The sequence below is a fragment of the Drosophila montana genome, unplaced genomic scaffold (assembly GCF_035044405.1).
Source record: "Drosophila montana isolate Dmon_TW-CO22-7 unplaced genomic scaffold, ASM3504440v1 contig_2178_1, whole genome shotgun sequence".
Taxonomy (NCBI): Eukaryota; Metazoa; Arthropoda; class Insecta; order Diptera; family Drosophilidae; genus Drosophila; species Drosophila montana.
The window spans coordinates 1,532,138-1,550,489 of NW_026997075.1; the positions used below are offsets into that span (position 1 = coordinate 1,532,138).

Here is an 18,352-nt window from a genome sequence, read left to right on the forward strand (position 1 = left end):
TCAGGTCTGTTAAAAAGAGTTCCATTCGGGAACGTTTCGCTACGTTTTCTGCTGGTCTCAATTGCAGTGCACGTGCTCATCTGTTCTGACGGGGAAGCATTGTCCTCTCCGCCGCACACTGATTTAATTTTGAAATCTTTTTGCGCTTTCACGCAAATTAAAATGGCAGCAGCAACGGTGGCGTTGTCGGTGGCAGGCCATGTGCCTCCACCATCCAATCGCACTTGCACGCAGTTGGGGTTAATAGATCATCATCATCATCATCATCGTCGTCGACGTTGTCGCGGCTTTGCTGTGCCTCTATGCCGTATCCCCTACACTGCACTCTACCCTAGCCAGCCGCTCCGTATTCGCTTTGCCATTTGCCTTTGCCATTGCCTTTGGCTTTGACATGAGCCTGCCTCTCCATTTGCTTGGCGCAATTCAATTGTCGGGCATTTCATTTCAATTTAACAATTTCGAACATTTTGCCGCGACGGAAAAGTGCAAAGCAAAAAGAAAAAAGAGTTACTCTTACCACAATATAAGCAAATTATTGTTTGGCATCGAGTCTGCGGCTCTGACAGTCCTTTGGTCTGTCATTACAAAGCCATGTGATACACTTGGCTGATTTTTGGCATCCTGTCTCCATGCACTTGGAAATTATTCCACCGTAAATATTTAGTTTGGCTTGACAGATTGACAAGCGGATCAACTAGTTGCGGTGGGTTGGCTGGCAGTGGGCTTTGTCCGAATCAACGAATCCCTATTGTAAATTGCATTTGTCATGCACAAAACAAAAAAAAAGTACCCGCATTAAGCACTTAAAACAACCACAATTGAGTTTGCCTAACTGAGAGTTACCCTGCCAAAAGTCATATTGATGTACACAATAAACATTTTCTAATATACAACTCGCAACTTTCAAGCGCTAATCGCCAACCCTAGTCAATCCGATTAAATTGAATTCCAATTGAAATGCTGACATTTGCCCAGCTCAAATAGCAAAAAGTAAATCTTCAATGCTTTGTGAGTTATGTAAATAGAGCGGAACCATTCCTAAAATGGTTCATTCAATAAATGCACATGCTGCACATTTATTGGTTTTTACACGAAACAATTGGAATTCAATTGGGAGATATCCGGCTAAGAGGATTGTGTTTGTTTCATCCGTTTACCTTGTTTATGCAACATCAGCTATATAATAGCTCCAGGCCAATTTCATCTGCTGTATCCCTATAAATCCGTTTCACGGGTTAATTGACACAACAACAAAAATTGCTTTGTCAGTGTGCTTTGATCTTAGCTGGGCAATATATATAATTAAAATTATGGAAAATTTAAAAAAAGGAAGAAATTGTTATGTTTAAGCGACAGTCGACATTTAATGAAACCGATTTCAACCGGAAATCTAGTTAATAAATATTTTTATATTAGTTGCTCAGGGGCGCTTGCTGTGCACATTGGACATTATCATTGGGGTTTGTTGAAGTTTAAATTATAAAAAAAGGGCGTAAAAGGAACCATCATCAATATTTTCATGAATAGCCATGAATAGCTGCAATTCAGGCTAACTCCTCACAAAGGTTAGCCTCGAATTTATAGCAGACTGCTGAAACTGTCGCCAGCAGCAGCTGCTGCTGCTGAATGTTCAGCCAATAAACGAGGGGGAAAAGAGATTGTCTCCCCAGCTTCTCCTTCAGCGTACTGGTGCCCCTCATCAGGAGGTAGGTGGAGCAACTCTTGCTCACTTAGGGAGCCCCAGGCATAACAATAGAGCCCTCTCTTTGTGAATTTCCCTTTGCATTCTATTTAATTTAAGGCCTATCAATCTTATAACAGACAGACATATGATTACCAGCTGGAATAATTGTTAAATTTATGACAAATTATATTCGATGTTGGGTAATTAAACAGTATATGCCAAATGTTGCCAGACTGCACGTTCTACTGTTAATTGCAACATCAGATTGTATTGTGGCGAAACGAGCACGTAAGTGAGTGACAGCCAGTCTCAAGATGGTGTGAAAAGGGGGCTGGGGTTGGCCTTGCCACCAAGTTTGTGCGTCTCTGAGTGCGCCACACTTGGCAGCTGCTTATGCCGAAAATAATAAAACAGATTTTATTTATGGGCGCTGCACAGCAGCAAATTGAAATTCAGAAAAACGAACGGAATCTCTTGATCGGGGCGTTTTGCCAGAAGGGTTTGCCATGCTCGTGCCACATATCAGCATCCGCATCCACATCCACATCGCCTCTCGATGCTGGCAAACTTTGGAGCTGCATTTGTCTGCCGCACTTGCGACGCAGTTATTGTTGCGCTTGGCCCATTATATTGAAGTCGACATCGTCATGCACGGCAGCAATAGCTCCCAGGATAAGGATGACGATGATGTTGTTGAAGTACCTCTGAATTATGTACCTGCCACTTACAAATAATGGCACGTCAGCCGTGAAAACATGCAACAAAATCATATCCCTGTGTTTTTGGCGGATGTACCTTAAGCGCTACGCACAAGGGCAGTTAACAAAGTTCAGATTGGGATGCAAAAAAGTGAACTCAAATTTTTGAACGATTTTCCAAGAAATTTTCAAGTCTGCAAACCAGACAAAACTTTTCGGTAGTTCGGTTTAAGGCTTGAGGCAAGGCCCCGCCCCGTTTATCTGACCTTTGACATTCGAAGGTTTTCAGTCTTGGTTCTATCGCAAACATTATAAACTACCCTCGCTCAGATGCAAACATCAATATTTCATTTGTAATTGCATTCAGCTTAAGCTATTTTCATGTATTTAAGCTTTAAATTGTTGAAATGCACAATGCTAACGTATTTGCGCTACATAGAGAACAACAATAAATTGTGCAAAACTTTTCTCTCTCGCTCGCTGCCCCAACTCCCCCCGTATATATCTATCTATGCTCCCACGCTGTCTGTTTGTTTCTGGCAATTATATGGCCTCTTAGTCGCAAGCCATTAAGTAAAGCTTTTTCAATGTTAATTGCGAGTAGCGGCCCGCAGTTGCACTTGTCTGTTGCACATTGCACGTTTCACAGTCGAGAATTTAGCAGGAGCACAAAATGTTGCCCAGCGTTAGCATGGGGCCAATTTGGAGTGCAATCATTCCCACAAGTCTATGCTCCTTGACAAGCAGTTCATATTTTCGACCCAGTTTCTAATTGAATTGGAAGTTCATAATTGTCAATATATAATACTTAATTTACTGCTTGTCAAATTGTTCAATAGTCTGATTCATTTGGACACAATATAATTTGACAATTTAAAGTGTTTGCAATGCTCAACAGAAACGCGTCTTAAAGTCAGTCTCAACTGCGAGAAATGCCAAAATAATATAAATAAAATAAAAAATATAAATAAATGTACAAATTGAATTCTTGAAAAACTCATTTGTTTGGCCAATTTAAAGAATGTTTGTTGTTATCAATCATCAGTGAAATTTTTGTCAAATTTTGATGATTTATGAGCCGAGAAGCTTCATTCAACCGCAACGTGTTGTCCACTCGACAGCAGACGCCCCCACAAATGATTTTCTAAGCCTCAAATGCTAAATGTAAAAATCAAATGTGCTCGAAACTGGCGTTTCACGAAACCAGTTTCAAATCCATCAAACAGGGCGTATACGTCATGTGCTGTGCTGAGAAGCTGCCAGCTTAGATGCTCGTATTGTTATTATTAATGGCAAATCCCGAAACTATGTTGAGAAGTTAAGAGTTCCGTTCCTGAGTTGCACTATATATTCTCATATATTTACCCTCTCAGGCGCTCGCCCGCTGCTTAAACGCATCTTAAGATACTTAACTTTGAATGATTTTTAAAGTCGCGTTTTTAGAAAGCTTTCTGGCGTATCAAAGTATTAAACTCGTTATGTTACATATATGCATTAGGGTCTAATTTGTTCAAGAGTTGTTCAACTAGCAGGACACTTTGGCTCAACAGCTGCTAGCGTAACCAATTAGTAACTTATGACAGGGATACTTCTGTTGTTAAGGAGGTCCTTTGGCATAAGCTGCTGTTGCTGTAAAAATAAAATACAATATTTGTTTACTTAGTAACCCCTTATAGCAGCAACTGCAGAGCCGGAGCCAAACTCAACTGGCAGGCAATCCTCTTTCGGATATTATGTTTTCCTGCTGCAGTTACACATGCATTTAATAATAATAATAACTTTATCTGCAGATGTCCTTATCAGTTTCATTTTATGCAGCTAACAATGGCTGTGCTTTCCCCATTGAAGCCATTCTATTCCCCCTACCCCCTCGCTATGTGCATCTCTCTAACGTAACTGAAAACTTTTTACGTTATTATTATTTTACCATATGAATTACTTGAATATTTATCAAGCTGTAAACTTCAAAGCGTTTGGAGAAAAGTATTAAAATAATTTTCTAGCTCTTAGTTTAATAAAAATATATAAAATGCGACTCGTTGACGTAAGCAAATTAATTAAATTAAAAATGATTCGTTTCCTTTGACAATTAAAATATTTAAAAAATTTGAATCAATTATCTTGAAATTCAAATATAAAAATGATTAAAAAAATATTATCAGTAGACTACAATCTTAATCAACAAGAAGAAGAACCTGCCATTGCTATCACCAGCAGACTCTAGGTTTTGCCAGCCCTTTTCCCCAGCTCGAGGCTATAACCACTTGAGAATTGTAAGCAGTGAAAAGTCGCGAAAGCCTACTTTAATGTGTTACTGCAAAAATGCTGATAATCTGCCTCATACACTTGCACTTCCCTCCTTTACCATACCCTATTCAGATTATTTGCTGGTAAGAGAAATATAAAAACTAAGACTTATCGAATAAGATCGACTTGAAAGCAGTTTGCCATGCCCAAGGCTTCATATTTTATGGCTTCCCCTGGCATATGGGCCAGAAATGAAAGTCCCTACAGAACGTCTTGCCAAGGATATAAAATGTTCGATGTCGTCGCATAAGGGTTTCGCTTTTCTTTTTTTTTGTTTTGGATAATAGCGTCGACGGCAGCAGACAATACAAAACTATAAATATGCACACAGTCATGGACAAGTCACAGTAACCGAGTGGTGTCGACCAAGGGGGTCGAGGGAGGGGCAGGGGATTGCAGGGCTGAGTAGGGGCAAACACATGCATACATCGTATAAGCTGGAGTCGGAGCTGTCTGACACAAAAATGGAATGTCGCAGGCAAAGCAATGCCAAAGCCCCTCCCTCTCTCTCTATCGTCTCCCTGTCTCTGGTTGTCGCTGGCGCTGCAAGCAAAATGCAAAATTTATTGCAGAAAACTACAGAACAGCGGGTGGTGCGTTGTGGCACAGCGAGGGGCGGTATGCCGCTCGGTGTTGCCTACACTGCCGCCGCCGCTGCCACCGGATGAAGTGAGGCGTGCAAAATGTGTTAAGTCTATTGAGTGTATTAAAGCAAATAACTGCTGCGAATGAAATACATGCAACAACAACTACGACGACGACGACGACGACGACGACGACGACGGCGACGGCGACGGCGACGATGGCGATACATGCGGATGCCAGTGGCAGCGGGGGCTGTATGGGGCGTGGCAGGGCTAAGATACGTAAATGCCAAACAGCTAACGCGCACACACATACACACCCACACACACACACGCTCGCACACCCACACACACTCATGCAAATATGAATATAAATGAACAGCGACTGAGCGCGGCTAAATCAAGTGTGTGCGTGTGTGTGTGTGTGTGTGTGTGTGTGTGTGTGTGTGTGTGTGTGTGTGTGTGTGTGTGTGTGTGTGTGTGTGTGTGTGTGTGTGTGTGCGTGGGTGCGGATACCAAAAGTTGAAAGTTAAACTTATGGGCGCAAAAGCAGATCGACAAGGGTATTACAACTAAAACAAAAGTGTGAACAAGCGCAGCTGCTGTGTGCGGTAATAACGAGGCCACGACAATGTGTGTGGCATTTCAAGGGAATGCGTAGGGACGGATAACAGGCGATGGGCGAGGTGCGAGGAGCGGTAGGGTGAAGCGTGTTAAATTTACAATTAAGCAACCCAGTCGCAAAACCTCCGATGCCCGCCGCCACGCCAGACATATTTGCTAAGCTCCCGTGACATAGTGGCAAATGGGCTTTTCGCGTCGCCACCTGCTCAGGTTCTGCCCTTGCATACCATTTACAGCTGCCTCTTTGCCGAGGCAATTCAATAAAGTGCCAGCACAGCCCGGGCTGCAAGTGTCAATACAATCAGTCACACTTAAAAGCGCAATTAAAGACACAAACTGAGCGAAAGTGCGAACCCATCAAGGAACAGTCTCTGATGAGGTGGCCCAAAAAGGACAAACAGCCCGAAGCAAACATCGAGCCTGCCAACGAGCAGGCGAAACTCACACAGTGCTGGCTTAACGAAAGTGCGCCAGCTCCAATAAATGGGCACAAAATGCTCAGGCTGTTCGGGTTGGGCATCATATAAGTAATTAAAACTTATATGCATTAATAAGTTGTGTACTAATTGAGCGAATTGCTCAAGATTGTATTCAAAACCAGCATGAGTCCACTTCACGTTGAGTTTGAATAGAAAATCAATCGACCAAATGGAACTGGGCCCTCTATGCGAATTTCATATTATCAAGTGAAGTGAATTATCATGTATATAATTAATGGCATACTAAAATATCATTTTAAATTTGTGGTCAAGACTATAGAAACACTAATTAATAAATGCGGGCATGTATTTAATTAGACTGGCCTTAACGCAGCCAAAGTTAGTCAATAAATCCAATCAACCAAAACACACACAATAACCATAGACGAAAACCCACATCAAAGTAGTTCGCAACCAAATGGTCTGAAATTTTGCTAACAATGCAAACAACGAACACGTCAACCCACACACACACACACACACACACACACACACACACATACACACCATAGACATGCCATTAATACTAATGGGATCAAATTAAAAAGACTCAAGCATTTCATTTTCCTAGTCTCAAAATAAGGCATGTTTTAATTGAAGAGTTTAGACCAAGCTTGAACTCGGTTTGCTCTTCTGATTTATGGATGCAAGTAGCAACAGCCTATATGTACATATTATTGGCAGTACTATATGCACATAAAAGCTAAATGAGAAATAGTATTAAATATTGTTGTTAAAATTAATTTGCATTTAATTTAATTTATGTTGCAAATTGTCGCACGATGCTAACAACGACAAGTGGCAGCAGCATCGACAACGGCAACGGAAATAAGCAGCTCTGACATACGGCAAATGGATGCCATATAGAGCACGCTCCCACTCACACACACACACACACACACACACACACACACACACACACACACACATGTACAAACTTTAACAAGTATTTACCCATAGATGCCACATGCGGCGCACAGAGCAATAACATCAACCTACAGCAAAAAGTGGCATCGCGTAGTAGGTAGCGGGCGGTGGGTGGAGCCGGCTGTGCGATTACAAAAACATCAACACTTAATATGTTTATTAAATTTGTTGCTACATCATTAGGCACTAGCAGCCATATAATGCGGCGCAAACACTTTGGCAATCGCAAACATACACACACACACACACACACCGACAGAGTGTACTGTTAATATGCGTGCGCATGTGTGTGTGTGTGTGTGCCACTGGGCGTTAATACTCTACGCCTCATAAAACGTATACTGAGGTAATTCAAACTTTGTGCAAATGCATGTTACACTTGCCAGCAGCAAAAGGAGCCATAAACGATATAAGTGTAGGCGCTTGCATATACACACGCACACACACACACAGCTCTGCATAGCATTAATAAACTTTGTGGTAACAAAAAGCCAACAAGAGAAAATTTAATTAATTATTACAGGATGCGGGTTCAAATGAAATAATTAGAACCTATAACTATTTAAAACAAAATTTCAATTTCCCTTGAAATAAAATTATATTAAATTTCGTTTGTTAAATTGTTTTCAATTCTAATTATTTTATTTATATTTTTCATAGATGAAAATAAAGTTGATTTCCATTGGATGAAATATAAAATGAGCTAAATGAAATTGAGCTTGAAGCAGTTCGGATGGTACACAAAGAAGTTTCATAAATCCATTTTTCACTTATTTTCCACAGTTGTAGATGAAAATTACAGAATCCTTTGCCTAGCGCACACTAACATCACATAATGTAACTTATACCTAGCCATTAGTCAAGACAAACAGTTTTATTTATATATATTTATTGCTTTAAAGAGCAACTAAAGGTCGCTCACACTTTATACAGGCTATTTTGGCCTGCAAATGCCAGTGCCCTACAAAAAGTGCTCGAAGCACACACACACACCCACTCACACACATAAACGCTGTAACTGCCGTGTGTGCTTTGGGCCACTTTACATGAGCTTAACGATTGTTGTTTAGACGCAGTTACAGTTACAGTTGCAGCTACAACTGCACTGTTACTTGCCCCGACAGTTCAAATATACTTAAACGAGTATATGAGCGTATGAGTATATACAAGTATGAGTACGAGTGCGAGTGCGAGTTTGCGTAGGCGAGTGCGAATTGACAGAGTTGAGGCTTTAAAAATGTGCATTGCCTACTTTTTGGGGGCCATTTGATGGGCGGTGTTGGGCGGCAGTTGGCGCTTGGCAGCTGGAAGGCGGGTGTGGGATAATTAATGTTGCCGTAACAAGTGCGTAAAGTTTGCAGCTGCTGCATAGGTGCAGCGAAAAGTTTATTTATTCGCTGTTGCAGCAAAAGTTATGCGCATTATTAATAAAAAGCAACGCGATTCTGGCATAAATTTTAATCCTCATGATTATTATTATGATAATACCCCGTAAATTTCATGAAAATATGCGAAACGCGCGCAAGGATCTCGCATAAATCCAGCTGACATCTTCCGGCAGCAGTGTCTAAGCCTTGTTTCCACTTTTCTTTCTACCCCCCTCAGCCGAGCCAAGCGAGTCAACACATTTGGACCCACTGACAATAAAGGCACGCGATCGAGACCACCAAACTGAGGTGAAAACCACCGCCAACGGCGCAGCATTTGCCACGCCCATAAGCCAATTGGACGATGAGGAGCAGGCGTTGACCATTTACCGGACGCCGCGGGCGGGCCGTTACGAGCGTCAGGTCGAAGAGGATCAGGTGGACCGTTGCAGGCTATTCGTTGAGGGAGATCCCACCAAGAATGAGCTCTACAGTCCCGAATATCCCAACCTGTATCCAAAGAACATTAACTGCACGAGAGTGATAACAGGTGAGTCACTTTGAATGCATTCACTTTTACTGAACACTTGTTTTATGTTGCATGCTAATTGCAGTGCGCAATTCAATAAGTCGAACAGAAATTCCAATTAAAAACCATTTCTGAGTCCCACGTCTTCAAGCGAGATAAGAACTTAGCTTGACTAGGTTATATACAGAAGACAGAAGTTTTTTATGGTTTTTGTAGCCTTGTAAGGGGTATTATATTTTGTTGTGAAATATATTACGCATAGAAGGAAAACATGTTTTCCACTCTTTAAAGAATATATAATATTTTAATAGGTATCTGCAGATGAGTGGATATTTCCATATCTTTCTCTCAGTCTATCTGTTTCTATGCAACGTAGTCTCTCAGTTCTAAAGCTATTGTCAAGCAACTTTGGATAGGTTCTTCTTTCTGTTGCAGGAACCGACCGGATCGGACCACTATATGTAGCTTACATAAGAGAGATCGGTTTTTCACAATTTGCTCTTAAATATTTCCGATAGTTTTACAAGGATATTTGTTCTTCGGTGTGCCGTAGAGAGCCGTTCTTTCTTCATTTTATTTAGCTAGGATTTTGTTTGATTGCTTCTAAGTAACGCACATAATGTTCACAAATGCTTTTTATTTTATAAAATGCGAATAGGCATCTGCAATTAGTGTCAGTCTAATAGAAGGCACTGTAATGCACACTTTTGAAATGAGTATGTGTGTACATCGATATGAGTAAGTGGTGCACAGTAGCTGGCATTTATTGAATACTCATCTTATTCAAAATGATTACTCAGTTTAAACATGCGGCAGTATGTGTGTAGCCTGCAGGCAATCGCTCGAATATAGTTTTATGCAAGCCAGTTCAGAGCCAACTTCCTGTGGCATGTGAATGCCGCCCGAAAGGGGGTGGAACAAGGTCTCGTAAAAGTTTATATGGCAAGCACTTTGCTGCTGACGCTACTTACTGCAAATAATTGCAAGTCTTAACCAAGATGCAGTGCGCGAAAACCATCGTGTTGACATTTCAGATGTCAGTCAGTCAGCCAATTTAGGGAGCCAGAACCAGAAGCGGGAGGGAGAAAGCCATCAGCTAACGCTTCCTATTAAAAGCGTAAGCATGTTATCCTGCTGGCCTCCAAATGCGATTTGGATTGACGCAGGGACTGGGTTTCAGTTTCTGTTTAAGATTGGGTATGAGTTTGGCTTTGGCTTTGGATTAGGATTTGGCTTTCCTGTGGCAAGGCGCAGTCATATTTGCGCTAGTTGCGCTTCACTGGCTTTTGACTTGACGCTTATCTGTAAACAGGGCCAAAATCATTTGTCAGTTAAGACAAAATGCGAACAACATGACTGCAAGCGGAGCGAGCAGCCCAGATAAAACCTACAGCGTATGAAGTGATTGACATTCTATAGGCACGCATCAGCGGATACCATCATCGGATTCAGCAGTATCTGCGTCTCAGTGAGTAACAGAGAGAGAGACTTTGTGTGTGTGCGTGTGCTTGCGTCCTGTATTAACTTTACATATGTGCGTTAGCTTAGACAGACAGCTAGAAAGATAGATAGATAGAAAAAGATAGGCTGACTGCCATGGGGAGTGGCAGGCTCATTTGCATAACAATATGGTGCGCCGGCCGATAGACAGTGCCTGAGGGCCAATTGGGTGGAGGGGGGTACGAACATGTTGCCTGTTGGCGGTTGTCTGATGCCAGCGATCCAAATGTTAAGCGGCTGCATTAGTATCAAGCGTGTGTGTGTGTGTGTGCTTGCACGTGTGTGTACGTATAATTTACTCCAATTCATCTCTGTCTGTACTTGTGTGTGTGTGTGTGGCAAGCGTTAAGGACACACGACTTCTCAGTTATGTAAGTCAATTGCTGTTAATTCATTCATCTTAATTCCCAACTACAAATACGGTGCAACTGATTTCTAAAGCATTTTGCTCTACACATTTCATGCAACAAATATAAAAAAAATACAAGATTAAGGTAAATGTAGTCTAGACGTAGAAGAATAAAAGAGAAAATGCTTGGAATTCAAATCCAGAACTGTGGCCACTGTGATACATATAAAACATACCACTGCTCCAATTTATGACTCCATATGAATTATGCTATTAGCAACTCTTATAAAATTCAAGATTACTTTAAAAAATGCGGCGAATCGATCATTTTCGAAGTAGGGCGAGAGTGAGACAAGAGAGGGAGTAACAGTGATAAAAAATTGGGAATACATTCATTTATAATTCCTCTACCAAATTTGCTGTTCGAAATCGAAAAAGGTCAAAATTTCGAAGAAGATAGCAGACACTGTTGATGCTGATCACAATGATCCTTATAGATATCTCATCAACTGGTATAGAGACATATTTCGTTTGTTTCAAACGAAAGAACTCAACCTGATACCTATTTTATGCACACACGTATATTTTATAATATTGTAAAGTACTGATTGCACATAAAACTCTAAAATCTTTTCCATTTGCATTGTCTAAAATACCCTTTGACGCAAAAGCTGACGTGGACATAGGTATGTGTCTCACAGGTTGTATACAATATGGCAAATAATTAGTTTTGGGTCTCAGAGGGAGCTCTTTGAAACGTTTGCGTAATGTAATTACAATGAGTTTGGTTTTGTCTATCAATTGGCATTGCCAGCTTTGTGGTTAGTTTTTCATTTAGTCTTCAATTTGTGTTGAGCTGCGTGGGCAGGAAATGCTATTCAGAAGTCCAAATTGATGCTCCAGCCCACATGCGCCGGAAGGGCAAGCGAGCGGCAGGGGAGCGTATACCATAGATGGAAGCTCTGCTTTCTTTCATTTCATTTTCTCCTAGTGTTTGTGTCAAGGCCAATCAGAGTGAAAATCCCCATTCACATTCAGAGCCAGCACAAACACATCGCATTTGTTTGACCAAACCTCTGTGATTTACACTTTCATTACATTTCCATTATGTTATGTATACCAAAAAAGGCCCTAGCCTAGCCTGGTGTGGTTAGCCCAGCTGCCGCCACAAGCTGTAGATCCTTTTATGGGATATTGTGTGTGCGTGCGCCTTTTCAAGTATTATACGCCGGGCCATTGATGCGCTCTAAGGTTTCGGTCGTTATCAGACGTTTATCCCATCTGTCAGCTCGGCACAGACGCATCTTTTCAGCGCCGGAGTTCATTGGGCTGAATTCTAATCACTTAAAAAAATAATAACCAAATATTCTAACAAACTATTGCTTTATGTTAGTTGAAACACGAATTATTAAGATCTTAGACATATCAATTTTAGACAGCTAAAAATTTGCTTATGTTAACATTGTCCTGCATTACTTTAAAATCAATAATGAAGGGACAACGATTTTGTAGAAGATAGGTGAGGACTATAGAAAAAGTTCGTAATTGCTGAGTTTGGTGATTGCATTTTGAAAAAGAGAGCTATATGATATAGTAATCGGATTTTTTAAGCATTGGTTCATATGCAAGGAGCATAATAAATATATAGAGTTTGAAAAAGATTTTCTGAAAAACAAAATGTTGTTCATGCAAGACCGATCGGTTCTATGTTAGCTATATGATATGGTGGTCCGATTAGTTTGGTTCCTTCAACAGAAAGAAAGACTTATCCAAATTTACATGATAATATATTTTCAACTGAGAGACTAGTTTGCATAGAAAGAGACAGACGGAGAGAGCGACATGTCTGTACCGACTGTTGTTACTGATGAAGAATATATATGGCGAGCCCATCTTCTCCTTCTATGTGTCCCGTATTTTACGACAAAATCAAAATACTCTCGTCTAGGGTATACAAAGATAAATAAATATGCTTCGTTTGCAAAACTATCGATTCAACTTTGAAATAATTCGGTATTGGTTTTATCTTCATGCTACATCTGATAGTTTGTTGAAAATGACTCTAATTTTAGCGAGTTATAGCATTTATCTCCAACGAATATTTGATACCCTTTCGCAGACTTGTTACGATATACGTTCAAATAGTTTCATTTTTGTCAAACGAGGCCCCTTCTTCATGTATTGTGTCTATAGCAAGGATATGACAAGAAGTCTCATTAACATAACTTTCTGCCAAATACTGAGAATTAGATAAATTTGGCTATTTGTATAGGCCTCTTGATGGCGACAGGGAACAAATATATATGTATATACCATATGGATTTAAACTTAACTTTATATTAAAACACAGCATAAGCTGTGTTTCATTAACATAGTCTGTCCCAAAAGCTTTGCCACAATTATTGTACCGTTGTACCGTTTCTGTATAAAAAAGTTAATTCGGAGATTAATTAGAGATAGCTTAACGTTATGTATATTAACGTTATAATTAAGCACTAACCTTCATGGTATTTTTAATCGGGAATATGAGTTTTCCTTACGCTGTTTAAATTTGTTTACATACCTACACTATCTGTAATTAAACAGGTGATAGTTTACACTTAAACCCCTGTGTTTTGGCTTCGGGGCTGTGTTAAAACAGTGTCAAAACGTTTTTTTTTCAATTGTACATATTTATGGAGTAAGTCTGTTGTCAAATTGTTGAGTAAGCCTGAGGATATTCTTTAATCTGATTGACATTGAGGCAATCTAAATAAATAAATAGATAGTTTTCATTCCTTTCATCCCTACGTGCACACATAACTTAAGGTTTAAACTGTTTATTTACTTCTAATTACAGCGCCGAAGGGACAAATCATACGGCTGGACTTTCGCAACTCGTTTAATATTGAGGCCAAGGAGGAGTGCAAATTTGATTTTCTCGAAGTAAGTAAGTCCAGCAATTATTGGACAACAACAAAATGCCTTCGCATTATAGATACAATGTTGTTGCCGGCCAAAGCAAAGGCAATGCAACGGCAAGAGCAGCAACAGCTAAACAAACCTTAGTCCGTTTCTTGGCAAAAAACTTTGTGAATAGTTTTCTTTACATTTTGCCAGCGTCGGGCAGACAAGCCCTTGGCATATCTCTATGCAGACATATTTGCATGGCCGTTTTTACAAAATGGCCCTCTCTATCTGCCAAAGTTTTAATTGAAAGTTGACATTGGACAGTTCCTTGCCAATTGTTTCAGCTACCGCCCACATGTCGTATGCGCAACGTCATTCAACAGGCAACTTTCAAGTGGCCGCCCCGCCCCCATTCCAAAAGTGACCGCCAACCCAGCCTATAAACTTTAACGACACATCCGCACATCTATGCACACACATATATGATAAAACTTTGCACATTTAGTGCTAGCTGATAATTAGAAAATAATTTTAATTGGCGCACAGCCAGTTATGTATATTAAAGGGTAACGAAACAAGTTATTTGTCGGTCTGCGGCAAAAACTAATTAAAATTACATTAGGCACTGCGTTAGGCATTTCGCATGTGTTAATATTTATGAAGATTTTTAACAGTATTACAGGCTAATGCTTCTGTCTTTTTGCCACATCATTTCTATAAGCACCTCAGCTAATTAGCCCGTGTGAACTCTGTCACACTTCAAGATATTACTGCCTTACGTGATGCAGCATATTTTTATAACATTGAATTTCGCTTTAGATTTAACTTGTCTCGGGTTTCGTTATGACACAAAAAAATAAATATGACAAAAGAAATAAAATTTGTAATTCCATATCTTTTTATCAACACAGTGAATGTTGCCACCGTGCAATATCAATTTTTATTTGCTTGATTAATCACTTCGGATTCAATTTGACATGGGCATCGCATTTCAGATGAGTTAGCTTGACAGTCGTAAATGACATTTTAAATTACGCGACCCCGGCCCAGCCAAGCTTATAAAAGAGGTGTTGCCACCTTGGCAACGCAGCGTCTCCACAGTTGCGCACAAGTATATGAGTTCCAGATTAAGTTTAGCTTGTCAACTCAAATGGACTTGAACTGTTCTGACAAGCGAAAACGGGATAACTACAAGCTGGACACTGGGCACTTTTCCAAAAGAAAATCCTCGAACAGTTATGACATGAGAAAAGAAAATCCTCTAATTACCTGAAATTAATATTAATTAACCTGCAATAAGCCTAGTTTTTTTTACCTTTGATAAAGTTTTTCATGCTATTTCGCTGACTTTTACAGATACGCGATGGCCAATACGGTTTCTCGACGCTAATTGGCAAATTCTGTGGCACAGATTTCCCACCGGAAATAACCTCAAAGGAACGGTATCTGTGGCTGCATTTCCATTCAGACGACACAATCGAATACACAGGTTTCAGTGCCGTCTACGAGTATCTGGATCGAAATCGAGAGGCGCCCAGCACGGACCTCAATTGCACCATTGAGAAGGATGGCTACGAGGGCTTCATTAACTCAACAGATGTCCCAGCTGACATCAGGGAGCAGGTGATACGCGATAAGATTGCTCTCGATTGCATTTGGCGCATACAGGTGAAAGACAACTGGAAGGTGGGTGTGGCTTCAATTTTGTAACATATACATGCAACGTCTTTCAACAAATTTCTTTCCTGCTCTCCGTCTCGTTTTAAGATATTTTTAAAATTTTTGGACTTTCATCTGAGCAAGCCGAATGACTGCGAGACCAACTTTCTGGATATATTCCCAGAGCAAACAGTAATGCCATTAAGGTAAGAGTTAAGAGCTATCCCAATGACTGCCGATGGGTGGCGTATACGCAATTTTGTGCCACAAACCAATTTCCGCTCCACGAATGCGCCACAATGTGAAGCCAGCCAAAAAGCATTTTCTAACGCTGTAAAGATCAAAGCATGTAAAGCAAAATTTCAATTTATTACCGGCCCAAGTAAATTGTATGACAGCGGAAGTTGCGGCGGCGCCTTTGACTCGTCCAACTGGAATTGTTTTGTGCCACCAACCGACGGCGACCCATCTGCCATCTGCCATTTGCCATTTGCCATGTGCCATGTGCCATTCAGTCGGGCACATCCCTCTTTCAACACGCCAACATATTACCACTTGTTGCGCCTCAGTCCCAGCTCTCATGTCGCCTCCCTCTCAGCCACACTCTTGCAATGCCATTCGATTTTGGGGCTAGCTCTAGGGTTCAGTCTTTTGTTCACACTGATGGGAATACGTCGCCGATGCTGGCGTCGAGGTCAACACCAACGGCAATGGCAACGGCATCGGCAACGACAGCACCACTCAAAGTGATTGACTGTCCGTCTAGCTGGGGCTGCCTGTCTAGTCGGTCAGGTCGACTGATACGGTGCTTGTTATACCCTTACGCAGGGTATTCAAAATTGTGACAGACACATGTGTCTGCAGGTAGGCCACTTATTCAGTTTTTAAGCCATATTGAAGGCACTTCTTCAATTGAATATCATCATCAAGCAGTTGAAAGTGAAAAATATTTCATAACTTGAGCTCTTGGCTATTCAATGCACATGCACTATAACCACGACTCTTTATTTAGCACAAAAAGGGTATTTAAATGTCAGCAAACTAAAGGGAATTGCTTCTGCCTTTTTTTCTAGTTGCCATTGCCTTTGGCAATACCTTTGATATTGTTCTCCGCGTCCCCTCGGTTTCTATTTAAATTCACTTTTCGTAACAATTTAGCAAGCGTGTTGGCCAGACAACATATCAACCTAACAATTCACTCAAGTGTGAGCATGACACGGTGTGGTCCGAGAAAACTAGCGTGCATAAGATGTATATCAAATTTTAATTAATTTTAACTCTTTGACCATATATAGTGGATGTTACACATATTTAAGCCCGGCATTGCAATTGTTTTTTACCATAAACTGAGTTGAAGAGAAACTGAGCCTGAACTTGTACCGGAAAATAGTTTGGTTGAAGATGATTACAACAATTAAAATATACAAAATCTGAAAACCAAAACTTGGTTTCAGACTAGATGTGAAAAGCCGGTTAACCGAACCAAGTATTAAGACGACGCATTGGTTCAAGCTGTGAACCAAATCAATGAATGTTTTTTATTGGGTTTGAATGTGAGCCTAGCCAAGTTTCAACTGAAAGTCAATTTGCACAATTTGAAGCTTATGCTTAATTTATGGTTTATATTAAGGCATATGGGCACATTCGGAACATAGTTTAGAGCTATGATAACTGATGAGGCTTATTAATTTAAGACCTAAAAAGTTGGGTATAAGGTAGTCTAGCAATTTAGCAGGAATACCAAATTGATTGGTTCCACCTTATTATTAACTTTAAGTTGCTTACATCATCATAGCGTTATAGAATATGATAAATAATTCATGAATTCATAAACTCTAAAAGGCGAAAATATGTCTAAATTAAATATATGTAACCCATTACAAAGCTTTCTTGCTTTAGCTTTTTCGTTTTAGGTTCAAACATGAGAGTGCACAATTTTAAGTTAAATGCTAAAAGCATTTTCACACCCCAATATTGATTGTACTTTTGCCATGTTTTCTTTTATTTGATCTGTATTTTCAACCTCTACCCCTTCCGCCGTTTGTTATATTCTTCTTTTTTTTTTGCAGAGTGAAAAACTTTTGCGGTTCGGCGGGCGAGAGCATTACGGCGGAGTCGAACATTCTGCACATGCGATTTTACGCGGAACAAAGTGCGATTAATTCAACATTCGCAATTCTGTACACAGCATTCCGGGACCGTGGATCGGGAAGTAAGTTTACAATTTTAACTAGGCCATTTCAAACATTTCAAAACTCAACGCACACTAAATTATGCTGGCGGTCGTGTTGGTTGCGGCAGCAAATCCTTCAAATTTGCGGCACGTGTGTTAACGGAACGTCTCAAAGCAAGCACCAGCAGCGGCCGCAGTAGATGTGAGGGCAGGACAATGGAATAGGGCAAAGCCTGGGCAATCCTGTGCTAAGCTAACGCTATCCCCAAGCCGCACCCAAACACCGCAAACGGCGTCGGCTTTTTGAATGGATTTTTGGGCGGCTTTTTGGCTGTCAGTTATTTTTTCTTTCTCTGTTGGCTAACAACTGTCTCTCGGCCTTGTCCATGCCTTTGTCTGGCTAACTACTTATGTATGTATCTCGTTGTTGCCTATAGACTAGCATTTACCGCCAAACTGTTTGTTTGTTTGTCTGTTTGTTTGTCAGTCTCCTAGCTGAGTTTTGCGTGATTGCCGCCTGTTGCCAAAGGCTAAGCACTCCTTTGTCATTCAACGATTGTCCTTTGTTCCTGGCATTTTGTTA

At 40.6% G+C, this 18,352-nt stretch overlaps 1 protein-coding gene across 3 annotated transcripts in view; it reads left to right on the forward strand.

Annotated features, from left to right (window-relative positions):
- Positions 1 to 18,352, forward strand: part of Neto (Neuropilin and tolloid-like) — a 94,948-nt gene that overhangs the window by 49,554 nt on the left and 27,042 nt on the right. For all 3 annotated transcript variants that reach the window (XR_010436063.1, XM_064681000.1, XM_064681001.1), the window contains exons 3-7: positions 8,909 to 9,220; positions 13,888 to 13,973; positions 15,294 to 15,623; positions 15,705 to 15,802; positions 17,666 to 17,808. Coding sequence is in view for 2 of the 3 variants with exons in the window: in XM_064681000.1 (XP_064537070.1) it covers positions 8,909 to 9,220; positions 13,888 to 13,973; positions 15,294 to 15,623; positions 15,705 to 15,802; positions 17,666 to 17,808 (969 nt within the window). In the remaining variant the exon portion in view is untranslated. The remainder of the gene's footprint in view (positions 1 to 8,908; positions 9,221 to 13,887; positions 13,974 to 15,293; positions 15,624 to 15,704; positions 15,803 to 17,665; positions 17,809 to 18,352) is intronic.